At 41.6% G+C, this 23,793-nt stretch overlaps 1 protein-coding gene across 2 annotated transcripts in view; it reads right to left on the bottom strand.

The window, feature by feature from the left end:
- The window catches only part of LOC143216781 (protein FAM151B), a 42,957-nt gene extending 25,144 nt beyond the window's left edge, over positions 1 to 17,813 (bottom strand). Inside the window, exons 1-2 of one of the 2 annotated variants that reach the window (XM_076440177.1) lie at positions 17,689 to 17,813; positions 17,427 to 17,574 (exon numbers count right to left, since the gene is read on the bottom strand). Coding sequence is in view for 1 of the 2 variants with exons in the window: in XM_076440176.1 (XP_076296291.1) it covers positions 4,373 to 4,412 (40 nt within the window). In the remaining variant the exon portion in view is untranslated. Of the gene's footprint in view, positions 1 to 4,372; positions 4,677 to 17,426; positions 17,575 to 17,688 lie in introns of those variants that run through there. The other variant, XM_076440176.1, reaches the window with a different exon arrangement.
- Between the last annotated feature and the right edge of the window lie 5,980 nt (positions 17,814 to 23,793).

Below are 23,793 nucleotides of genomic sequence, written 5' to 3' on the forward strand. Positions count from 1 at the left end.
AATAGAAATATTACGAATAATAATGTACGGTATTGAATCGAATAATATTTTCAATCATTTCATGATAGACAATTCAAATACATCACGATTTGCTTCTAAGTTTCATACTATTGAAAAGAATACACTGATATTCATCGAAGTAAAAAAATTACAATAACACACGCGTGTTATTGAAGTAACTACTTTTTTTTTCTCAGTGTGTCAATGAATTATTTCGACTACATTTTCACGGCCTTCGAGGCGTTAGGCTACCGACTTTCGCTTTCCAGCGTATTGTTCCGACCAAAGTGGTTATTACTTCTGTTTAGGTGCTAATGGCGAGAACAAGCTCGCTGAGACGAATCGAACACAGAACGCCGGCTATGCTAAACACTGCTCGGAATTGTAAATATTTTATAGTCCACGATGTTGTTTAAATAATCCGTTCCTCTCTAAACGGTTCTGAAACGTGCATTTCAAATAGCGGTACTATTTGAGAGATACAGATTCGAGTTTTCTAATGCCACTGTTCAGCCTCGCGAAAGAGAAACCTAAACTCCAGGGTCGAAATAAATTCGCCTCGGCAAATATTATGGTTTCGTTGCCTCGATTTCTGCCGTAAAGATCCCAGAAAAATCGGAGCCGCTTATCTAATCGAAATGGAAAGGCAGCTGTTACAACAATTATCTTTTTAGACCGTCCACTAAACACGTCTAACAATCAGTTTTTTAGATACAATCTGGTTCACTTAAAATTCCCTTATCTCTTCATATTTGATATATTGCGAAAATGGCGAATGAGCTTCGAAGGGGACTTTCAAATGCTGTAACTTGGCCTGAATAAAATTTCTAAATAAATTTAAACTCTGACCATTGACGTGTTCGCAAATTTCTACGTGCCCAGACACTATTGCCTATAAATAAATCGGGGTGCCAGGGGTCTCGGACCGAAATTTTCATTCTGACCTCTGACACTTGACATTTGCGAATTTCTACGTCCGCCATTAGCTCAATAAAACCAAAGGAAAGATTAAACCGTGTGCCTAGACATAAACCTATAAATAAATAGCAGTGCAAAGTTCCTCGGATCAAAATTTTCTTACTAAAATATGACCATTGCGAATTTTTATATTATTTTTTAATAAAAATTAAACTGCGTGTCTAGACATAAACCTATAAATATAATAAATAACAGTGCGAAGTTCCTCGGACCAAAATTTTCACTCCGAATTCAACCCTTGACATTTTCAAATTTTTCAAAATAAATAAATTCTAAAAATTCCGCCTCTCCACAAGCATTATGTACTTTGTGAAGGGCGCGCTTTTCAAATCCGAAGTTCGAGCGCGAATAAAGCCGGGGAATTTTCTCGAATGGAATCAATCGACATGTGGTTTGATTGGCGGTGATGGGCGATCGACGACGGGCGAAGCGATCGCTAAGAGCGGTTTATTTTCGCAGTATTTGTGCGCGTTGCTTATCAAGCGCGGCATGGCTCGGCACGGTCACGGTGTTAATCTATTTTTAAGGCGGCCCGCGTAGCAAAGAGCGCAGCCGTTCCGTTGGAAAGCGCTGGAAAACGGCGGCCCGGACGCGTCCAGAAGAAAAGAGAAACGCGGAAAAACGGGAAAAAGGAAAAGGAGAAACGGCGCCCACCTCCCGAGTAGCCGGCAGGTTCGGAACAGGTACGCGGGAGCCACGTACACTGTAACGCCGCGTTTACATTTCGAAATGAACCCGCTTTGACCGGGCGACACCGTGTTCTTTGAAAATCAATCCGTTAATTTTCCCAGCACGGACGACGCCCCGGAACTAACTACCACTACACGAATCAAAATTTATTTTTTGAGTTAAATCAACCCTTCGTTAGCAATTACAAGTTTATACACGAGTGGTAGTTTGCTGGATTTTGTGATTAATTCATTCTGCATGTTCGAAGACTTGTAGATTTTGTTTGGGTGTTGAACAGAGGTATTTTCCAACTTTCTTCATTTTAATTTCCAGAAGGAATTTTATCTGTGAATCCTGCGGAAATAATGGCCGACCTCTGAGAAACTGTATTCGCGTGCTGGCAGTTTTTGTTTGGAGCTTGTTGAGCCTTGAAACTGGCTGAACTTCGCCGCATATAAAGTCCTGGTATACGCGCAGCACGCGTTAATCGCGTTTTTAATTTATTCTGGTTTATAGAGGGAATTCTCTGTGGAAATAATGCCGCAATTTTCTTCGCGTTTTTCACGAACTCCAGCGAGAAACTTTATTCCGAACAACGCTTTACTTCTGAGAGGAGATCAAACATACCAGGGTGTGGAGGGTGAAGAGTCAGAAAAATTATTTTAAGCTGGAAGTTAAACAATAAATAATTTCGAAAATGATACGAGTCGTTGCAGTATAAGCTACGTTTATTAGTAGACTGTGAATCTTTGTGTAAAATAAAAATTTCCACCCCTCCACTTCTGATGATTGTACTGTTTGAAATTGCAAAGGTCCAGTGAAAATTAAAACAATGTTTGGCTTATAAAAATGACAAGGCTCTATTTGCTTCGATTTTGTGAAATTTTTATCATGAGTGCTTGAATAAAAATTTCCATGAAAGCAACGTCATAATTTAAAAATTTATTATCAGCAAATACGATCGATAGAAGAAACATATTTGTCATAATTTCAATGATTGTAAAATGAAAGATGTAAAACTGGTCAATTGACCGGCGGTGGTAGGTTGATACGATGGTGTCAAAAAATTCACCCTTTCGTGCCCAGCAGCTGTTCCCAATATCATAAAATAATATGGATTTCTAAATTACATAGATTTCAGGGTTTTTCGTGCGGGGGAAATTCCAGAGAAAGCGATCTCTCGAAACCAGTAGCCCCATGAATTTGATATGACCGTGGCCGAGAATCGACAGTTCCATCGAGCTGAGCTCGCTTCTATAGCAACGAATCGAGACGAATAAACTCCTCTAACCCCAATGCACCGGCGTCGATTCGACTCAAAGGGAAAAAGCTCCACCGGTATTTCACATCACTCGAGAAGTAATTCTTTCTACGAAGTAAAAATCTCCGAAACTAAAATCCCCAATCTCCATCCTTCATTTCTAGAAAACGTACTCCATGCATAAACATAAAAGAAATAGTTTGCACACTTTCAGAAGAAATCGACAGAGGAGTTAATTTTCTTCTTTTTAAATAATGCAATAAGTTCCGGAAAAGAATATTGAATATTTTTTATTCTTATTATTGGACAAACTTGATTTTAAATTACGTTAAGCTAATCGATTTATTTAAAAAAGGAACTATATAATTCAGTCGAGATGAAGAATTAGGATGACAGTGAGAAAATTCTAGATTAAAAAATCGCGGCCTGAATGAAGTTCAAATTACGACCGTGATCGTGATTCTGCGATCACTGATTTTGCACGCTATCACTAATCACTAGACCGCGGATCTTTATGCATTTATGGCTTCTGAAAATGTTCAAAAAGGCTCGAATATAAAATTCGAGTACAATATCTATTCGTTTTAGATCTACAGAGGCTGTTCGAATTAAAAACAGGATTCTTTCTTAAAATTTGTCTAGAAAATTGGAAGCTGCATAAAAATCTTTGGAAATTTCCCCTTCTATTTCCGGTATCCTCAGCCTGGGGTGCACACGGAGCCCGTCCCCAGAGGGTCGGTTAAAAACGTCAACGAATTGAACGTGTCTCGCAATCTCTGGAAATGAGTTTCGCAATCGGGGGCAAATAATGATGTCAGCAGGTCCGACGTGTGGCAGTGAACGTGTCAATGTCGCAATTACCAGAACGGGGCGCGCAAGGGTTAATCTCGGTTCCGCGCCGAGGGAAACAACGGTAGAAGCCAGCGGGAGAGAAAGAGCAAGCGAGGGAGCGAGAGAGAGAGAGAGAGAGAGAGAGAGAGAGAGAGAGAGCGCTTGACGATCGAGAAACGTCCGCTGCTCTCGGGGATCTAATCGATACGAGAGGAAAATCCGCGCGCGGCTGCATCGTCTTGCTGCTCTCCAGAGATCGTTAGAGGATCGAGGGAAAACGCGGTTTCTGTGCGCGCGTTTGCAGCTTCGATCGAGCGACAATTGCGCGAATTCTCGACACACTGCTTGCACGGGATGTCCGGTGGTTACGCAACGGGTGAAAATAAACGGGGAAAAATGCATACGATATCCACTGCGAATTTTGTACGGTGTTGCAGATCGCGGACGAGTTCATCAGGGCAGAGAGAGAGAGAGACAGAAAGGTTTTTAATGCACATGTCGGTGTTGATTCGCGGAATCGGCACGTGGGGATGCACACAGGCTACTCGCGGAGTCGCGTTCGTATTTCCTGGCATCCCGAGGCGGTTGAACACGGCTAGTATAGTTCTGTTGGCAAGATGATGCGAGACTTACGGAGCACTGCCAGTAGTAGAACTGCGATAGCACCCTTCATGGTGAAACGGCACGGTATAACTAGCGGAGAGGAAAGTGCGACGCGTACTGGCGAACTTCTCGTCGTCGGACTACGTCGAGCAGGTCTGGGGGCTCTGTTCCACTCAGTTCCACTGCCTCATGCGGGAAGGAAGAGAGGGAGAAGAGAGAAGGAGAGAGAGAGAGAGGAGAGAGAGAGAGGGAGAGATAGTAACACCGGCGCGGCTTCTGCTCTCACGACGACACACCCGGTCAGCACGGCGGCTTCGAAACGACTGGCGCGGGTCGTTCCGTGGCGACGACCGGTCCTCTCTCGCAATCCAACATCCTACCCGACGCAATATGGAGCCGAGTGCATACGCACGGGGTTGATCATGGTTGTTCTAGCCGGTTACCTCGTAGCAGACGCGCCGTGCCGGACCCACGCCACGCGCACACGTGTCCACGGATACTTCACGGTCCCAGACAGCCGATGAAACGTGGGGTGAATAAGTGCCCGTCGCGAAAGGGGACAGGTACAAGGGGAAGGAAGGGCCCTCTCGATCCCCCGGGGACGTGGATCGAATTCGAAGTCGCCTAGCTCTAGAAGGGTGCTCAACCATGCAACGCTTCCTCCGTTTTCTAACCCGTTTACTTTACCGTGTCACCGGAGTCCTCCGAGTGTCACTGATCTTATGAAATGCACAGGATTTCCTTTCTCATATGGTCAATGTGTTCCACAACGTTACGCAGCAATTTTTTGTGGACATATTAGCGGCTGTTCGTCAAAGTAGAAAGTTCAAGCTTTAAAATGAGCTCGAGTTTATGTTCCAACGATTTTTTTTCGCCAAGTTATACGTATTTAAAAATCAGAAATTGTTCGAACATTTTTGGAGTTGCTCTGTGTTATGGGAAGGTTGCACGGTCGGACAATTCTATGTGTCACGCGAAGGGAAAATTTGTTTCCGAAAAATTACTTCCGGGGCATGAAAGTAGAAAGTTCAAGCTTTAAAAAGAGCCGGAGTTTATGTTCCCACGATTTTTTTCCGCCAAGTTATAAGTATTTAAAAATCAGCAATTGTTCGAACATTTTTGGAGTTGCTCTGTGTTATGGGAAGGTTGCTTGGTCGGAGAATTCTATGTGTCACGGGAAGGAAAAATTTGTTTCCGGAAAATTACTTCAGGGATATAAAAGTAGAAAGTTCAAGCTTTAAAATAAGTTCGAGTTTATGTTCCCACGATTTTTTTCGCCATGTAACAACCGCTCAAACATTATCAAACGTTTCCGCATACAAGGAAATTTAGTATCGTCGCTTCCCAACCTGTTACATCATGCATAAATATTTTCTGGACATACTAGTGACAGTATATGAAAGTACAAGCTTCAAAATAGGTCCGAGTTTACGTTCGTGGGATTTTTTTTCACAAAACTATAATTGTTTAAACATCGTCAAACAACCAAGTTTGGCGATATTTAACCGGTTGTAATTTCGTAAAAAATAATCGTAGAGCAATAAACTTAGGCTCATTTTAATACTTGAGAACTCTACTTTCGTACAGCGTTATTAATTTTTCTCCAGGATGCTTTTACACGATGTAGCAGACGAGAAATTGAAGACACATTTCTTCCAAAGAAACATTAAAATATACAATCCTTGGAACGTGAAACGTTTGAAGCATTAATGAGAAGAAAAAATTTCCGGGGTGATATTTCGCTGTGGACATAAACGACCCCGCTGCCGGAGGGGTTGAACCTAGTAGTTTGAGGAATTTGAAGAAATCCAAGCGGGGATTTAGGCTTGAAAGGTTCGAGGCAGGAATTACACACGACCGAAAAATTCATCATTCTTTAAGCAAGGGCCCCTTAAAAGTTCCGTGACGACCGGCCGTCTTTCCCCATTTAAATTGCTCTCGAAATGCCACGTCGTAAACACTCGACACCCTCAGGGGGATTTTCGTGGTAGAAAATACGCTATACTATTGACCGACGCACATACAACGAGCATTTGCATCGTACACCTGAACGGAACTTCCAATTAAACCGTTTGAAAACAGAATAACAATTAATTTACTTATTATTTTCTAGTCTAGCGGAAGTTGCAGTCAACTGAATTAAATTTTCAGAAGTTAAAAATGCTCTTATCAATACTTCGAACCCCGAATTTCGATATCGTTGATCACCGATCTCTCTGATACCAGTCGTATCAACTGGTATCACTAAATAGGGTTTTTTAAACTCACATAATCTTCACTTTTCGGCTCGAGTATTTTTTATATAACAGTTTCGACATTAACCCACGTACAGAAAAATAATCAGCAAAATTCCTTCGTTATTAATGTTATTAAAAAATTGCCCAATTGCTCTCGTTCATTTCTCATAGACTTCCTTTGCAATTTCAGTGACTCACGTACTCTTCACTTTTCGGCTCGAGTATTTTTTATGTAACAGCTTCGGCTTTAACCCACGTACAGAAAAATAATCAGCAAAATTCCTTCGTTATTAATATTATTAAAAAATTGCCCAATTGCTCCCGTTCATTTCTCATAGACTTGCTTCCCAATTTGAGTGACTCGAAAATAGTAGAAGTGACGTTCGCACAGTTCTGCATTTGATCTGCCCATTGTTGCCGCGAACGCATAAAATCCGCGGTCTAAAGCCGTGTCCATAGTGGCCGAAAAGTAAATATCTCGCGGTGCATACGATTGATCGGGGCTTATCGATTATTCGCGGGGGTGACTGGGAGGCTTGGGACGAGGGTAATCGTTTGGGCGGGCAGGTCAAGCCGATTTCACGAAAATTCGTTTCCGCGTTCTATCGGCCGAAGGTCGCTTAAGTTTCGCGAAATTCGCGTTCGTGAATGCACACCGTTCGACGGCGATGTCGGTTACCTGGCTCCGCCCTGAATCGATCGGCGCGCCGCTATCAATTACACGTACTATTTGAACAATTTTCTCTGATAAAACGACACCTGTCCCCCTCCCCTTACCATCGCCCCTCTCGCGTGTTTCGCCACGTACGCCGGGAAACGGGTCCGATTACATACTTAAGAACAAAAGCAAACGACACAGAAATCCCCCCTCCCGATTGTATCTGTGCTCTGATAACAGGAAACCATGGAGTCGTCTGACATCGATACTCATCGGCGAACATGTAACTCCATTTAAAAGACAGAAACGAGAAAAATATACGAGGCGGAGCTCTTAATCAATATATAACGCCTCTTTATCTGCTACGAGTCGGTCAGCAAGTGCTGAAACGGGTACAAAGACCAATCTCGAGAACAAACTCGTCCAAGGCCGTCGCCAGGTGCGAATGCTCATTGTTCTTGGCCACCTAGATCCGAAAACTGGATCCTTAGCAAACCTCCCGTTTCTGTTTCCTCGGAAATTGATACTCTCTCTTTACTAGAAACAAATCTTCTGCGATTCGATCATTTTTTTATCGATATACATTTCGTTTGTTGAGCCACGTAGCTAGATAATATCGTGATTAACAGTTTCTCTCGTGGAAATGTTATAATCGGATGCGTCAGAAGCTGATAACAATTCTACATATTCTCCGAACGCTGTTCACTTCAAAATTAATTTGATTCATAGTTCAAGGTGTAAGCAATAAACACGACAAGGTGAGCTACCAAGTTTCATTTAAACCGCTCCTATAATTTCCCTGTAAACAATTCTTGAATCACGCTTTTCCAAAAACATCCCTTAATTCGCGCTTACGTGCATGGGCGACTTCCGGTAAACGCGGTACAAAAATTACTGGATATTTCGTCAGGAAAAAAATCAGGCGCATAGTGCATAATATACACAATATCCATACCAAGTTTCGTTTCAATAGCTCTGACGGTCTTCTTACAAAAAATTCTCAAAAACCGCTTGTATTAAAAAAAGTCAATAAAAATTATAAAACCTTATTCAGAAACTACAATACATTTCGTCATGAAATAAAATCAGGTGCATAGTGCATAATATACACAATATCCATACCAAGTTTCGTTTCAATATCTCTGACGGTCTTCTTACAAAAAATTCTCAAAAACCACCAGTATTCGAAGGTCAACAAAAATTCTGTTACACCTTTACACAAAAACTACGGTGTATTTCGGTATGAAATAAAATCAGGTGCATAGTGCAATGCATGCACAACAACCATATCAAGTTTCGTTTCAATAGCTCTGACCGTCTTCTCACAAAAAATTCTCAAAAACCACCTGTACTCGAAGGACAGTAATTTCGTGTGCACATGATTGTTAAAAAGATTTTATTTGGAATATTTCCAACCGGTTTGGATTTTAGGGCTCCGTGCTAGTCGGTCATTAACGTTCTAAAACGCGCGTGGCTTTCACGAAAAATTTGTTGGCGTGCGCGACATGTGTTCGGCACACAAGCCCCAAACGAGCTATAAACGCAACGATAGGGGTCGTTCCTCGTGTCGAGGGTCGGGGTGGAACATCTGTCGAGGGTTTCGCGAGCGGAGGGTTCGTCGAACACCCTCGAATTCGCATACAGCGTTTATGCGATCTGCGAGTTTTTTCCGGCGCGTCTCGTTTGCAATTCGCGGGAGGATGTTGCACTCGATAATTAATTCATGACTCGCATCCAATTCGCGGAAAAACACAGACGACTTAGTTCTCCAGATAACAAAATAACGCGAACGATTTCAATCTATTCCGAAGATCCGAATCGCGATATCTACTTATATTGTAAGCATGTATATCCGCCTCACCGCATACCTGTGTCATTGTAACATTATTGCAAAATTTCCGCGAATCTTGCCCGCGATACACGGATGACCTCATGAATCATTTCCACTGAAATCACTATGATTAATCATTTAGCGTTTTTGTACTTTTTATCAATGTTCCCGTTACAATTCTCCTGTATTGTGAGTAGTCAGCGGATTTTATGCATTTACGACAAAAATTGTAGACAACTTCTAAGAAAATGGTGCAAATTAAAACGCTATTCTCATTGCACATCCAAAATAAATCAAAATCGTACCAAGTTCTGTCGAGTTTGATACTGCAGCATTTCTCAAAATATTATCTAACTAGCCATAAATGCGTAAAATGCCGAGTCAATTAACGAGCATGATTCAATGAAAAAGTAATACTCTCCAGCCGCAAGAGAACCTGCTCCTCAATTTATTTATTCCATTACGGATGAACGTTTCCACGAACGACATAACAGAATAACGCAGAAACCCCATTATTGCGAGCATTAAATTTTATCGCTGCGTAAAAGTAATTGGTGGAAAAACAACAACTGTTGCTGTACCGCGGCGGAGCAAAGTAGGACATGATAAAATCGGCCATTTATTTCCCATCATTTAATACTTGCCATTAATTCGCGAGAACGAAATGAAAATTCCGCTGACGTTGTTTCATATGGAAAATTGGGCTGAGAGGAAACTGCGTTCCATCAATTAAAATATTCGTTCCGTTGAAAAATTATTTAGTAATTTAAAAAATGTCTTCTCGTACTGCTTTTCGCTGCGATACTCCAGGATTCGGCATTTTCGTTGTCGCTCTTCATTAAGGAGCCGAGTGGCGTGATCAAATTTGTAAAAATGAATTGCTGTTCGAGCGGTGATTTCATTTTCGCGATCTATCTAGGGCGAAAAGTGATCGATCAATCGTGCTGTGATTCGTGGCATCGCTGGGCCGACCGGAGAGGAAGACAACGAGTCGGAAAGGGACAGTGTTAGTGTCAGTAGGAGGCGGAACCGTGGGGTCAATCCTGTTAATAGGTCAATCTCTCGAGCGACTGTCACGCGATTTTTCCTGAAGGGACGTGTGGTATTTATTTGATGCGGTAATTGCGGCCTTTTTCAATTTCATGGACTCAGCCGAAATGACTATGCTCCCAGGAATTCCTCCCGCAAGTTCATTTTCCGAGACAATTCATCTCCATCGAAAATTAACAAATTTCTACTTTTACGTTTTTAGACTAACGTGAAATCGAAATGGAGTGTGCTGTTCTACAATGAAGTACCTAATGGCTCCAAACGAGTTCTGTTTATAGGCCTCTTGGGATGGTAAACCCTATTTTTCATCGCAGAAGTTAAATAATAAATTTCTTCGAGGGAACAGTAACCCCAGGGAAACATTTCTAATTTAAGGAAATATCACTGAGTTAGCCTTCGCGATTTTTTTACAGGGAAACCGGAGGACCCTTCACTACCAGACTTCCACAGCTACTTTGGTCAATGTTTTAACAATATTTTCAAATTTTTATGCAAGGGAAAAATCAAAATTGAGCTAACTATAAGCGACGAAACAATAACCCCAGTGAAATATTTCTAATTTAAGGAAATATCACTAAGTTGATTTTCGCGATTTTTTTTATAGAAGAACCAGAGGACCTTTCACTACCAGACCTCCACGTCTACTTTTGTCAATGTTTTAATAATATTCTCAAATTTTTATGCAAGGGAAAAATCAAAATTGAGCTAACTATAAGTGCGGTCACTGTAACCTCAGGAAAACATTTCTAATTTAAGGAAATATCACTGAGTTAGCCTTCGCGATTTTTTTACAGGGAAACCGGAGGACCCTTCACTACAAGACTTCCACAGCTACTTTTGTCAATGTTTTAACAATATCCTCAAATTTTTCTACATAAGAAAAATCAAAATTGCGCCCCTATAAGCGAGGAAGCAATAACCCCAGTGAAACATTTCTAATTTAAGGAAATATCACTAAGTTGATCTTCGCGATTTTTTTACAGGGAAATCGGAGGACCCTTTACTACCAGACATATACAGCTACTTTTGTCAATGTTTTAACAATATTCTCAAATTTTTATGCAAGGGAAAAATCAAAATTGAGCTAACTATAAGCGCGGACACAGTAACTTCAGGAAAACATTTCTAATTTAAGGAAATATCACTAATGTGAGTCAGTCTTCGCGATTTTTTTACAGGGAAATCGGAGTACTTTTTACTGCCGGACTTACACAGCTACTTTTGTCAATGTTTTAACAATATTCTCAAATTTTTATGCAAGGGAAAAATCAAAATTGAGCTAACTATAAGCGCGGACACAGTAACCTCAGAAAAACATTTGTAATTTAAGGAAATACATATCACTAAGTCTTCGCCATTTTTTTACAGGGAAACCGGAGGACCCGTCACTACCAGACTTCCACAGTTCCTTTGGCAATGTTTTAGCAATATCCTGAATTTTTCTACGCGGAAAGAATGAAAATTGAGCTGACTATAAGCGGTCAAGAACATTATCATCACCGATCGTCAGCGAGAAGATCGGAACGGAATGTTTTCGACCTAATTTCCAATCAATTGTCCGCACAATCGTACACAGGCTACCTATCAAGTTTGTTGTCTACCGTTCGACTAAATCTCGAGATATACCGCGATATCTTATCAGCTTATAGTTGTCGGATAAAAACAAGATAGAATCTTCTTGTCTGTAGCTGAGAAAAGCGGCGAGAGAAGACGACATCTCGTTTTGAGCGAACTCCTCGAGCAGAATTCTCCGGTAAGAGCGCACGTAAAGAAAAGATGCGGGGGATCGCTAGGGAAATGGCGTTCCTGACGAGACAGCCGAGTCGTAATGAATTCTTGATTCCGTGTGTTCACGCTTCCCGTGCATAGTGGTCTTGAAAGCGCCATTTTGTCGGCGCTGTGGACGACATTTCCCAATCAAAAATGAATTTCGAACAATCACCCTATTTCAGCCTGAACCTCCTCAACTTTACGTACACAGAAATTCACAAAATTCAATTTTTTTAAAAGACAGTCGTCGCATTTCAACTTTAAACATTTTTCATGCTTTGACCATAAAACCTACACAAATAATTCTTACACAGAATTATTCTGTAGACTCTCCCGAATACGACAGTATATATTTTAGAACATTATCATTCTTTAAAAGTATTTAAACAAGCATTCAAAGCCACAGGGGCATCTCAGTGAGGCCATTTGAAGTGTTTCCTTTGCGAAAATGTTTTTCGTTGATAACTCCTTAACTGAGCCAAGGGAAAAGTTACTTGAAATGATCACTTCTTCAAGTAACCACAAGCCAAGACAAGTTTGCACACGCACAAACAAGACAAAAATATATAAATAATGTTCGAAGTTGGAAAGACACTTCCGAGATGATCAATTTCATAGACGATCGTCACCTTTCAGGATTTTTGCACGAAAAATTACTTGATTGTTCTCAAATAAATAATAAACTGGAGAAAAAGGCCAGAATTAATTCCCGGTGGCGGCAGTGGAGTATCAAAAATGGATTTCCCATTTCGAGAAGCATCTTCTGTGCGTCGGATGCGTCTGGGCCGACACGTTTCCGGGACTCTCAACCCGAGCAAGACCTCGCGAGCTTCCACGGAATGGCCTTCGCTCGTAAATCGGCCGTAACTATCCCGGACTTGTCCTTGACTTGTTCCCGAAGCGGTGCGCGCGGCCACCAGCAAGGAAATGGAAACGGCTTCGTCGCATTCCGAATTTTCCAGGTCGTCGCCGACTGCTGTGTATCTATACGTGTGCGAGCGTGTTTGCTCTTCGCTGTACATGTTCCTCGTGTACATGTTTCTGTCTACATTGCGTGTACACCGTACGGGCAGACTCAGGGCCGACGCTGTTGAGATACAATAGAAAAATGGGAGTTTCCCCGAGACAATGGGGAATGCTCTCCTTTGTCGCCTCGAGTCGAAGGTCTCCCCTCGGTTCTTCTTCCATCTCTCTCACTCGTACAGTCTCCGCGAAACATCTTCCTCCTCTATCTTCGAGGACCACGGCAGATATCCCTCTTTAATACCACTCACGGAATCGAAACGGTCTGCCAGACGCGACGATTAACCCTCGAACAGGTCGCGTGGCTAGAGATTTATCGGGTCTCCTCCGACCCACAATATCCGCCATTTTCCAGACGTTCGCGAGATACGTCTCTTCTCCCGTAATTAATTGCAATGATATAATATTGATAAAATTATTATATCTGCATTTGCGGCCCTCTCTTTCTATTTATGAAATTGAAAAAAAACTTTTTTGAGTCTATTTTCACTATTGAGAAAATTCTGCAAATCCAGCAGATGTCGAACAACCAGATACATGCACCGTAATTAGTTAGGATTTTTAAGTTGAATATATAAAAAATCGGGAACCTCAAAAAGTCGGAAAAATGCAGATTTTGAGGGAAGAAAATCAAGAAATAGTGATCTACAGCTCAGAGTGAAATCATACGCTTTTAGGGGTTCGTTTACATAAATATTGAAATATGTTTCCGTAGGAATTTTTAAGCGTTCGAAGGCTTAAATTGAAGTTGGAAGTCTGCACTTGATGATAGGGTAGGTTATGTTTAAAAAGAAATACGAAATCACATGTAGGAAAATGAAGAAACTGTGATCGATAACTCACAGTGAAATCACTTGCTTTTAGGGGTTGGTTTGCATAAATTTTGAAACATGTTCCCGTAGGAATTTTTAAGCGTTTGAAGGCTTAAATTAGAGCTGAAAGTTCGCACTTGATGATAGGGTAGTTTACATTTAAAAAGAAATACGAAATCATGTAGGGAAATCAAGAAATAGTGATCTGTAGCTCAGAATAAAATCACTAGATTTTACGGGTTGGTCTGCATAAATTTTTAAATATTCAAGTTGAAGAGCAACGTCGTACATATTTTTACAGTATCACTGTGTAGTTGTAGGCATTGTTCATGAATTTTCTCTGATGTCTTAACGTTTCCTTGCAACAAATCTGTTCCTGTTAGTAAGAAATTCGATTATCCTAGCTACTAGACCCTAGCGGATGAAGCTGTAGAACGGGATCATCTCGAAATTAACTTCTACTAAATTAAGTGGATTTCCGAAAAGCTGAGTGCCTAGATGAAGCCTTTGAAGCGCAGAGTTCAAATTTCAAATGGCCACGGGCTCCGTCATCCAAAGGCCAACACGTTTGCTGCGGGATGTTTACATATATGTACGTACTCGTTTAACCAGTGTCTTATCGCGCGTTTCAAGGTGTCATGATAAATTCCGCCTTACTCAATTAAGTGTTATAATGTACAAGTATTGGCCACTTTAATCGATAACGTTCCGATATCTTTCAATTTATAATATATTTTTATAGCTTTTATAATACACTTAATCATCACGCCGAGTGACATCAACGTGCACGATTAAACGAAATACTGAATGATATGACAAATCTTCCGAGAAACTCAATTTTTCAAAAAATAATCCCCTACTTTGAATTTTGCAGAATTTTTATACATACATTTTTTACAGCATTACCAACCTTTAAAAACATTTAAACAACGGTTCCAGGTCACAGGGACAGATCTCAAAAATTTTTCCTGCTCCGACCATAAAATCTACGCAAACGATTCTTCCACAGAATTATTCTTTAGACTCTCCGGAATACAACGGTATATCGTTTTGCAACATTACCATCGTTTAAAAATATATGAACAGAGGTTCAAGATCACAGAGACAGCTTTCAAGATATTCAGACTTTCAGAATTTTTCCTGCTTCGAGCATAAAACCTACAGAAATAATTCTTCCACAGAATTATTCTGTAGACTCTCCCGAATACAACGGTATATCTTTTTGCAACAATACCATCGTTTAAAAATATTTAAACAGAGGTTCAAGGTCACAGGGACAACTTTCAAGAGATTCAGACTTTCAGAATTTTTCCTGCTCGAACCATAAAGTCTACACGAAAAATTCTTGCACAGATCGATTCTGGAGACTCTCCCGAATAGAACGGTGTAATTTTTTGCAAGCTCATCATCGTTGAAAAATGATTAAACAATGTTCAAAACTAGCTTTGTACTTTTTTTTTCAGAATCGGTCGCGATTGGCCGGAGCGATTCGCGTTATCACCGGTTTCGGAGATCGACGTTTAATCTCCGTGTCCAGAGACGACTCTACTCGCGATTATGACAAAGATAGAGGCCGAACGTGGACTCTTAAAAGAACCGCGAGCAGAGTCTCGCGCCGTGGGCTATTGATTTTCGAGGTGGTCGCGCGGACCCTCGGCCGAAAATTGCTTCCTCGACAGCCCTGTCTCATTTCCATTGAATTAATCCGAGTTTCACGCGTGCTGACGTTCCTCCGTTACTTTCCACAAATTTCCCATGCCCGCCCAAGGGACCATTAGCCCGATTGCAGCTCGCCGCTATTTTTCTCCGAGCCGAGAGCTCGAAATCGTAAACTGCGACCAACGACCTCGCGGAAAGCGTAATTGCAATGTAACGACATCGCGATAGCTCGGCACCGTTCAAATATGCAGCTCTCCGGGCCGTCACGTAGCCATCGGCGTTTACCTTTACGACGCTCCTTCTGAATCATTCAGTTTACGGCCGCGAGCATAAATTATTTTCCGGACAACGCACCACAAGCGCTTCGACACACTCGGCACGCCGCGCGACGGCTGGATAAAAACCGTAAAACTCGTGTCGCGACCGGAAAGTGCTAATTGTATTTCCGCGCAGGTGAACCGGCTGAAATTATTTTTTATGCTGCTGGCCTTTTTTCCAGTCCATTTCCTGACATTCTGCAAAATTATTCGGGAAATTGTAGTCGTTGCAATCTTGGTCCCTTTGGTTCTGAGAAATGGTAACGATTTTAAAACGAGACATATCGAGTATTTTTTTCCAATCCATTTCCAGTCCTGACACTTTCTTGGTCCCTTTCGTTCTAACAAATGGTAACTATATTAAAAAGGGTCATACCAAGTCTTTATTGCAGTCCTTTAAATGCAAAGCGTACTAAAAATTGTTTTATTTGTCCTGGAATTCTGCAAAATTATTTCGAAAATTCTAGTGGTTGCAATCTTGGTCCCTTTAGTTCTGAGAAGTGGTAACTATATTAAAAAGAGTCGTATCAAGCCTTTGTTCCAGTCCGTTTAATGCGAGGGGTGTCTTAAACATTTTTTTTATTTGTCTTGAGATTCTGCATGACGATATTAGGACTGTTAGAACCGCGACAAATTATTTGGAAAATAGTAGTCGTTGCAATCGTGGTCCCTTTGGTTCTGAGAAATGGTAACTATTTTAAAACGAGATATATCGAGTATTTTTTTCCAATCCATTTCCAGTCCTGACATTTTCTTGGTCCCTTTCGTTCTAACAAATGGTAACTATATTAAAAAGGGTCATACCAAGTCTTTATTCCAGTCCTTTAAATGCAAAGCGTACTAAAAATTGTTTTATTTGTCCTGGTATTCTGCAAAATTATTTCGAAAATTCTAGTGGTTGCAATCTTGGTCCCTTTAGTTCTGAGAAATGGTAACTATATTAAAAAGAGTCGTATCAAGCCTTTGTTCCAGTCCGTTTAATGCGAGGGGTCTTAAACATTTTTTTTATTTGTCTTGAGATTCTGCATGACGATATTAGGACTGTTAGAACCGCGACAAATTATTTGGAAAATAGTAGTCGTTGCAATCGTGGTCCCTTTGGTTCTGAGAGATGGTAAGTAACTATACTAAAAAAAGTCATATCAAGTTGAATGTTATTTCTTCCCATAATGACTTTAATAGAGTATAAAATATATATTGACATCTGCAATGGTTAAAATTCTTCAACAAATTTTGAATTTCATCTTCTCAATTTTGCTATAAATGCATAAAATCTCCACTCCAAAAATTACTTTCTATAAGCTGGATTTTTCTGGAGCTCATTTAGAGTGAAAAATCTCGAATTCTTGTAATACCACATTAATTTCGCAGTTTATCTATCCATTCCCATTACAATTCATAAAATCTGCAATTTAGAATTGACTTTCTGTGCTTGATTGTTGTCGGAAGCCATTCGAAGTAAAACTTTTCAAATTTCTCTGATACCTCATCAGTTTTGGATTTCGGTCTGTTTATTTAAATGATACGTTCATAAAATCCGCAGCCTACAAACTAACATCCTATTAACTAGCAACGAGAATGTGTCGACGACAACAAATAATGACCACTGTATACATATTCCGAGTACATACATTATAACCGGTGAATTATGTAGCATAAAAATACAGTGTTTCGGTTCACTGGTAAAACGAAGCCACCGCGTTATCGCTGACGAGTATCATGCTCACCTGGCGTCGCGTGGCGTCGCGACGCAACGTTATCGAAAAGTGGACGCCGGTTCCCCTGGTCTGCTTGACGAAGAGAAGGCTTCTAATATTTCCAGAATGATGTTCCTCGATCGGAATCGATCGCACGCTGAAGATTCTGGAACGTCCACTGTGGAGGATTGTCCACGTTGACGAAAAAATTGTTACGTAAGATCGGATCGATACGAGAAGCTTACCCTCTGTCGAGAAAATAGTTCGGCTGGTTTGAGAGTTATAAATTTACCTGGTTCACTTGCTGGACTGTTGACTAATTCTACGAACGGCTTGTACCACGGACGAGATGTGAACTGCCAGTTGAGGATCGAAAGGTTTGTTAACTTTCGCTGAGAACGAAAGTGGTTGGACCGGATAAAATTGTTTTATTGGGAGAATATCGAGGAGACGTCGCAGTTAAAAATAACCGGATTGTTAACGCTTGCCTTCTCTGATAAATTGTTGTTCTTTTTTTTTAATTCAACTATGTTTGCACAAGAGAAGGAATTGATAGTTTCGACGGTCGGTACGAGACCTCTTCTGGTTTATCAGTGGAAGATTTGTTCGGGAGCTTGATTATCGGCTGAATGTTTGCTGTATGCATTGTCACCGACGAGGTATTATTAAAGACTGTCAGCATTACGGGAGTTCGTGTCACCCGTATATTTCTGTGGTCTCTTACGCCCTCCAGGATATATTCTGAATGGAGTAAAAAACAGAAGGCCATCGACATGATCTCGTCGGTGCAGAAGGCTACTGAGGAGATTCTTGTCGTTGAGAATGAAAATCGTCACGGAACCATATTGAGCACCATGAATTGTTACATTCTGTACCGTGCAAATATTTCAGACGATGTTGGTTTCAATATTAAAAGCAAAACGCAAGGACAAAGAATTCCTAGAAATATATTATGGATGCATAATTTTAGGAAAATCAACAATTCCTATTTCAAATTTTATACGAGACACCTCAGTTTGTAATTTCAAAATATTTCATAAACGAGAATTATTATCTTTCACTTTTTGATACATAAATGTTCCAAGAATCGATCTGTGAGAACAGAAATACGTTGAAAAGACTTGAAAAGATTTTACTGTAAAAAATTAGATGGCAAGGTGGTCCAGGGAGTGCTTGTCCACATCGTTGACAAAAGGAATTATTATAAACATTAATTAGCTAGAATTAATAAATGTCTCATGGCATTATCTTCTATATAATAAAAATCAATTTTGAATAAATTGATGCGTGCGAATGTTCATGGTTTAAAAGTTATTCTATATTTCGAGTTTTATTGTCTATTTTTACGAAAAAATTAGATGGCAAGGTGGTCAAGAGAGTGCTCGTTAACATCATTAGAAAAAGGAATTGTTATAAACATTAAACAGCCAGATATAATAAATTTATCTGTGAATTGTATCGAATAAATTAATGCGTGCGAATGTTATGGTTTAAAAGTTATTACGTATTACGAAAACTATTAGCCACTTTGACTAAAAAATTAGGTGGTCAGATAGCCAAGGGATTGCTTGTGGACATCGCTGTAAAATAGAATTGTTATAAACATTAACCAGCTGGAAATAATAAATTTATCAATAATTGTCACGGCGATCGACATTGATCGATATTCGGCGGAGTGGGGGGCGCCGCTCGAGCTCGGCGGCCCGGCGAGAGCTCTCCGTCAGTCAGTCAGTCGGGGCGGGGGGACCGGCGTGAGCGGACGTGCTGCGGGACCAGGAGCGCCAGGAGGACCGGAGGAACCAGAGGTGGACCAGAGGTGGACCAGAGGTGAACACCACGGCGATCGACATCGATCGATATTCGGCGGAGTGGGGGGCTCCGCTCGAGCTCGGCGGCCCGGCGAGAGCTCTCCGTCAGTCAGTCAGTCGGGGCGGGGGGACCGGCGTGAGCGGACGTGCTGCGGGACCAGGAGCGCCAGGAGAATCGGAGGGACCAGAGGTGGACCAGAGGTGGACCAGTGGTGGACTAGAGGTCATCTACAGTTACCCTGGCCTACCTTCAACTGTTCATTCAAGGAACAACGGTAAGTTTGATTACTAATATTTTTCAAAGCTTCCTTTGTCTTTTCAAACTTGTCCTTCATACTTTTGAAATTTTCATCGAGACTTTCGATGAAGACTATTGAGTTTTCTTCAAATTTATTAATTTTATTCTTTATAAAAATTACATTTTGAGCGTCCCACTCATATGCAGGATTATAATTGCTCTTGTGAACTGCTTCGTTGGTTGTATTCGCACTTCTGTGCGGGGTTACAACTGCTCTCATGAGCTGGTTCTCTGATTGTATTCGCACTCATGTGCAGGATTACAATTGTTCTTGTGAATTGGTTCGCTGGTTGTATTCGCACTCATGTGCAGGTTTATAATTGCTCTCATGAACTGGTTCTCTGATTGTATTCGCACTCATGTGCATGGTTACAATTGCTCTCATGAGCTGGTTCTGTGGTTGTATTCGCACTCATGTGCACGTTTATAATTGCTCTTGTGAACTGGTTGTATTCGCACTTTTGTGCGACGTTACAATTGCTCTCATGAGTTGGTTCCCTGATTGTAATTCGCACTCATGTGCATGGTTACAATTGCTCTCATGAGCTGGTTCTGTGGTTGTATTCGCACTCATGTGCGACGTTACAATTGCTCTTGTAAACTGATTGTATTAGCACTTTTGTGCGAGATTACAATTGCTCTCATGAGCTGGTTCTCTGATTGTATTCGCACTCATGTGCAGGATTACAATTGTTCTTGTGAATTGGTTCGCTGGTTGTGTGTGTATTCGCACTCATGTGCGGGGTTATAGTTATTCTCATGAGCTGGTTCTCTTATTTCAATCATTGATCTCGACAATTTTTATTTCTGAATTTCCAATTGTTTGCATGGGAACTTTCACGAGTCTCACTTCTAAACATTTTCTCATCTTGTTTGAAATTGGCATTCCTCCGATCGGAGGTCCCCCAGGGGCTCACTCACGGATGGTGCCGTGAGTGAGTGCGGGGTGTCGCGTCCCCGGGGCACCCGAATCGCCTATAGGCCGCACCCGTGTGCGGGGTTAGTTTGGCTCTCGTGAGCTGGTGTTAGGTTGGCTCTCGTGAGCTGGTTAGATTCGCACTCGTGTGCGGGGTTTGTTTGGCTCTCGTGAGCTGGTCTTAGGTTTGGCTCTCGTGAGCTTGTTTGATTCGCACTCGTGTGCGGGGTTTGTTTGGCTCTCGTGAGCTTGTTTGATTCGCACTCGTGTGCGGGGTTTGTTTGTCTCTCGTGAGCTTGTTTGATTCGCACTCGTGTGCGGAGTTATGCATTGATATGTATGTCTAATCATTATTAGTCTGTTTTAGTTAGATTACACCAAGAAGAGAAGACACGAAGAAGAGGACACACGGAGATGACGGCAAACCAAGAAGAGGACTGCCCAACAAGAGGACATATCAAGAAAAGAATACATCGAGAAGACTTCATCATATTCTTAAGTTAGTTTTATTTCCCGAGCAATTATTGTCTTACCGTCACCTCCGAACCTGAGCCTTCTGCTCATGTTCATGTTTCTTCTTTGCGAATCAAAGCCTTCTGCTTTGATTCTAACCCTTTTTGCGTGTAGTCTTTTGGCCCACAATAATTGCTCGGCTTGCGTGCGTTAATTTTTAAGAGCTTGTACTATGCCCATCTGTATATACCCATAATATTGTAGTAATTATTGGCATTGGTATTATTTGTTCGATTTAACGTTTTTGGTTTAATCTCTAAATCTGTAATACCATATATATATGCATATCTAGTTATCAGGATATCGGTATACAAAGGTATCAGCATATCAGTTTAGCAGTATATCGCATATCACTATATCTGTATATCAGTATAGAATTATCATAACAATGAATCAGTATAATACCAATGCCAATAATTAATTGCGTGCGTGCGTGCGTGCGGTAATTTTTAAGCTCGTATATCTTTGTTGTAAATATGTCGAGTAATAATTGCCGTAATTTCACTTTACTCGACTCGTGTTTTTGACTCCGACGCAGCCTTCTGCTGTGTCGGACCTTGCTTGTACGTACCAGACCGGTTGAAGCCGGTATTCGGCGTCGATACATTGAGAGGGGTGGTTCATTGAGACCTGTTCACTCGTATTGCCATTCTTTCTGTTTGTAATCCTACCCGAGTCACCTCAACGCTTTGCGTTGCCTGGTGGCAGGTAGTTGGCAGAGAAATTCTCTGTTCGTCATCCTACCCACGTTACCTCAATGCATTGCGTTGCCTGGTGCCAGGTAGTTGGCAGAGAGATGGTGTTACGTTTGAATACTTCTCACTGTCCATCTCTCTTGGTGAGGACACGTCGGGTATCGGCTCTGACCGGAGCTGCACTGCAAGCATTGTACGCGCCGCGTCACCTTCGAACCGGAGCCTTCTGCTCTGGTTCGCTCTTGTTTCTCACTTTGAAAGAATCAGAGCCTTCTGTCTGATTCGCTTCTGATCCCCCGTGGATCGGAGACTTCTTCTCCGATTCACACCTTTTGCCCCGCAATAATTACTCGACATACTTGCGTAATTTAGTATTAAGTCTGTCGTTGTAAGAAAGGGAGCCAGAAGGAATATTGCATTCGTTCTGACTCCCTTTCGGGTCTCTCGTGCAGCAACCTCCACGTGGTGAGACCTGGGCAATCGGTATTATCCTTTATTTGTAAGACTTTCTAGTGTCTTATGAATAAAGGATAATATCGAGCTAATAGCTGCACATTGCACATTTATAATTTTCGACACGATTGTATAGTAGAAGTTAAGACTCGCGTCGTTATTTCGAAGCACTTATTCAGTCAGTGGTCTCGACAATTTTTATTTCTGAATTTTCAATTGTTTGCATCGGAACTTTCACAAAAGTCCCTCCTCTGAAACTTTTCACATTTTGTCTGAAATTGGTATTCCTCCGTTCGGAGGTCCCCCAGGGGCTCACTCACGGATGGTGCCGTGAGTGAGTGCGGGGTGTCGCGTCCCCGGGGCACCCGAATCGCCTATAGGCCGCACCCGTGTGCGGGGTTAGTTTGGCTCTCGTGAGCTGGTTAGATTCGCACTCGTGTGCGGGGTTTGTTTGGCTCTCGTGAGCTGGTCTTAGGTTTGGCCAGGGGGTGCAAGCTGCCGTGTTAAAGAAGTGGCCAGTATTTCAGCGCCACCTCAGTAGTAGGGCCGAACTGGGCCGAACTAATGGCAGTATATATAGATATAAAGCGGTAGACGGTTGTAAAAAAAACTGTTTACCCCAACAGGATTCGAACCTCGGTCTACCGCTTGGTAGTCCAACTCTTTAGCTGATTGGCCCACCGACGATCTTATAAAAGCATTGAAAATTTTGGTATATGTATCGCAAAAACTGCAGCGACACCAACGCCACCTCAGTACTAGGGTCGAACTACATATACTGGACCAACTATTTCCTTGGCTGTGGTTGGCTTCCGCTTGGTGACGTCACGTCGTTCATGATCAGTGCGCATGCGCTGGCATGCCATCAACGCCACCTCAGTACCAGGGCCTGCTAGGGCCGAACTACATATACTGGACCACCTATTTCCATTGCAGCTTACACCCCCTGGGTTTGGCTCTCGTGAGCTTGTTTAATTCGCACTCGTGTGCGGGGTATGTTTGTCTCTCGTGAGCTTGTTTGATTCGCACTCGTGTGCGGGGTTTGTTTGTCTCTCGTGAGCTTGTTTGATTCGCACTCGTGTGCGGGGTTTGTTTGTCTCTCGTGAGCTTGTTTGATTCGCACTCGTGTGCGGGGTTTGTTTGGCTCTCGTGAGCGGATATTAGGCTTGCACTCGTGTGCGGAGTTATGCATTGATATGTATGTCTAATCATTATTAGTCTGTTTTAGTTAGATTACACCAAGAAGAGAAGACACGAAGAAGAGGACACACGGAGATGACGGCAAACCAAGAAGAGGACTGCCCAACAAGAGGACATATCAAGAAAAGAATACATCGAGAAGACTTCATCATATTCTTAAGTTAGTTTTATTTCCCGAGCAATTATTGTCTTAGCGTCACCTCCGAACCTGAGCCTTCTGCTCAGGTTCATGTTTCTTCTTTGCGAATCAAAGCCTTCTGCTTTGATTCTAACCCTTTTTGCGTGTAGTCTTTTGGCCCACAATAATTGCTCGGCTTGCGTGCGTTAATTTTTAAGAGCTTGTACTATGCCCATCTGTATATACCCATAATATTGTAGTAATTATTGGCATTGGTATTATTTGTTCGATTTAACGTTTTTGGTTTAATCTCTAAATCTGTAATACCATATATATATGCATATCTAGTTATCAGGATATCGGTATACAAAGGTATCAGCATATCAGTTTAGCAGC

This window comes from Lasioglossum baleicum, chromosome 16 (genome assembly GCF_051020765.1).
Source record: "Lasioglossum baleicum chromosome 16, iyLasBale1, whole genome shotgun sequence".
In the NCBI taxonomy this organism is placed as follows: Eukaryota; Metazoa; Arthropoda; class Insecta; order Hymenoptera; family Halictidae; genus Lasioglossum; species Lasioglossum baleicum.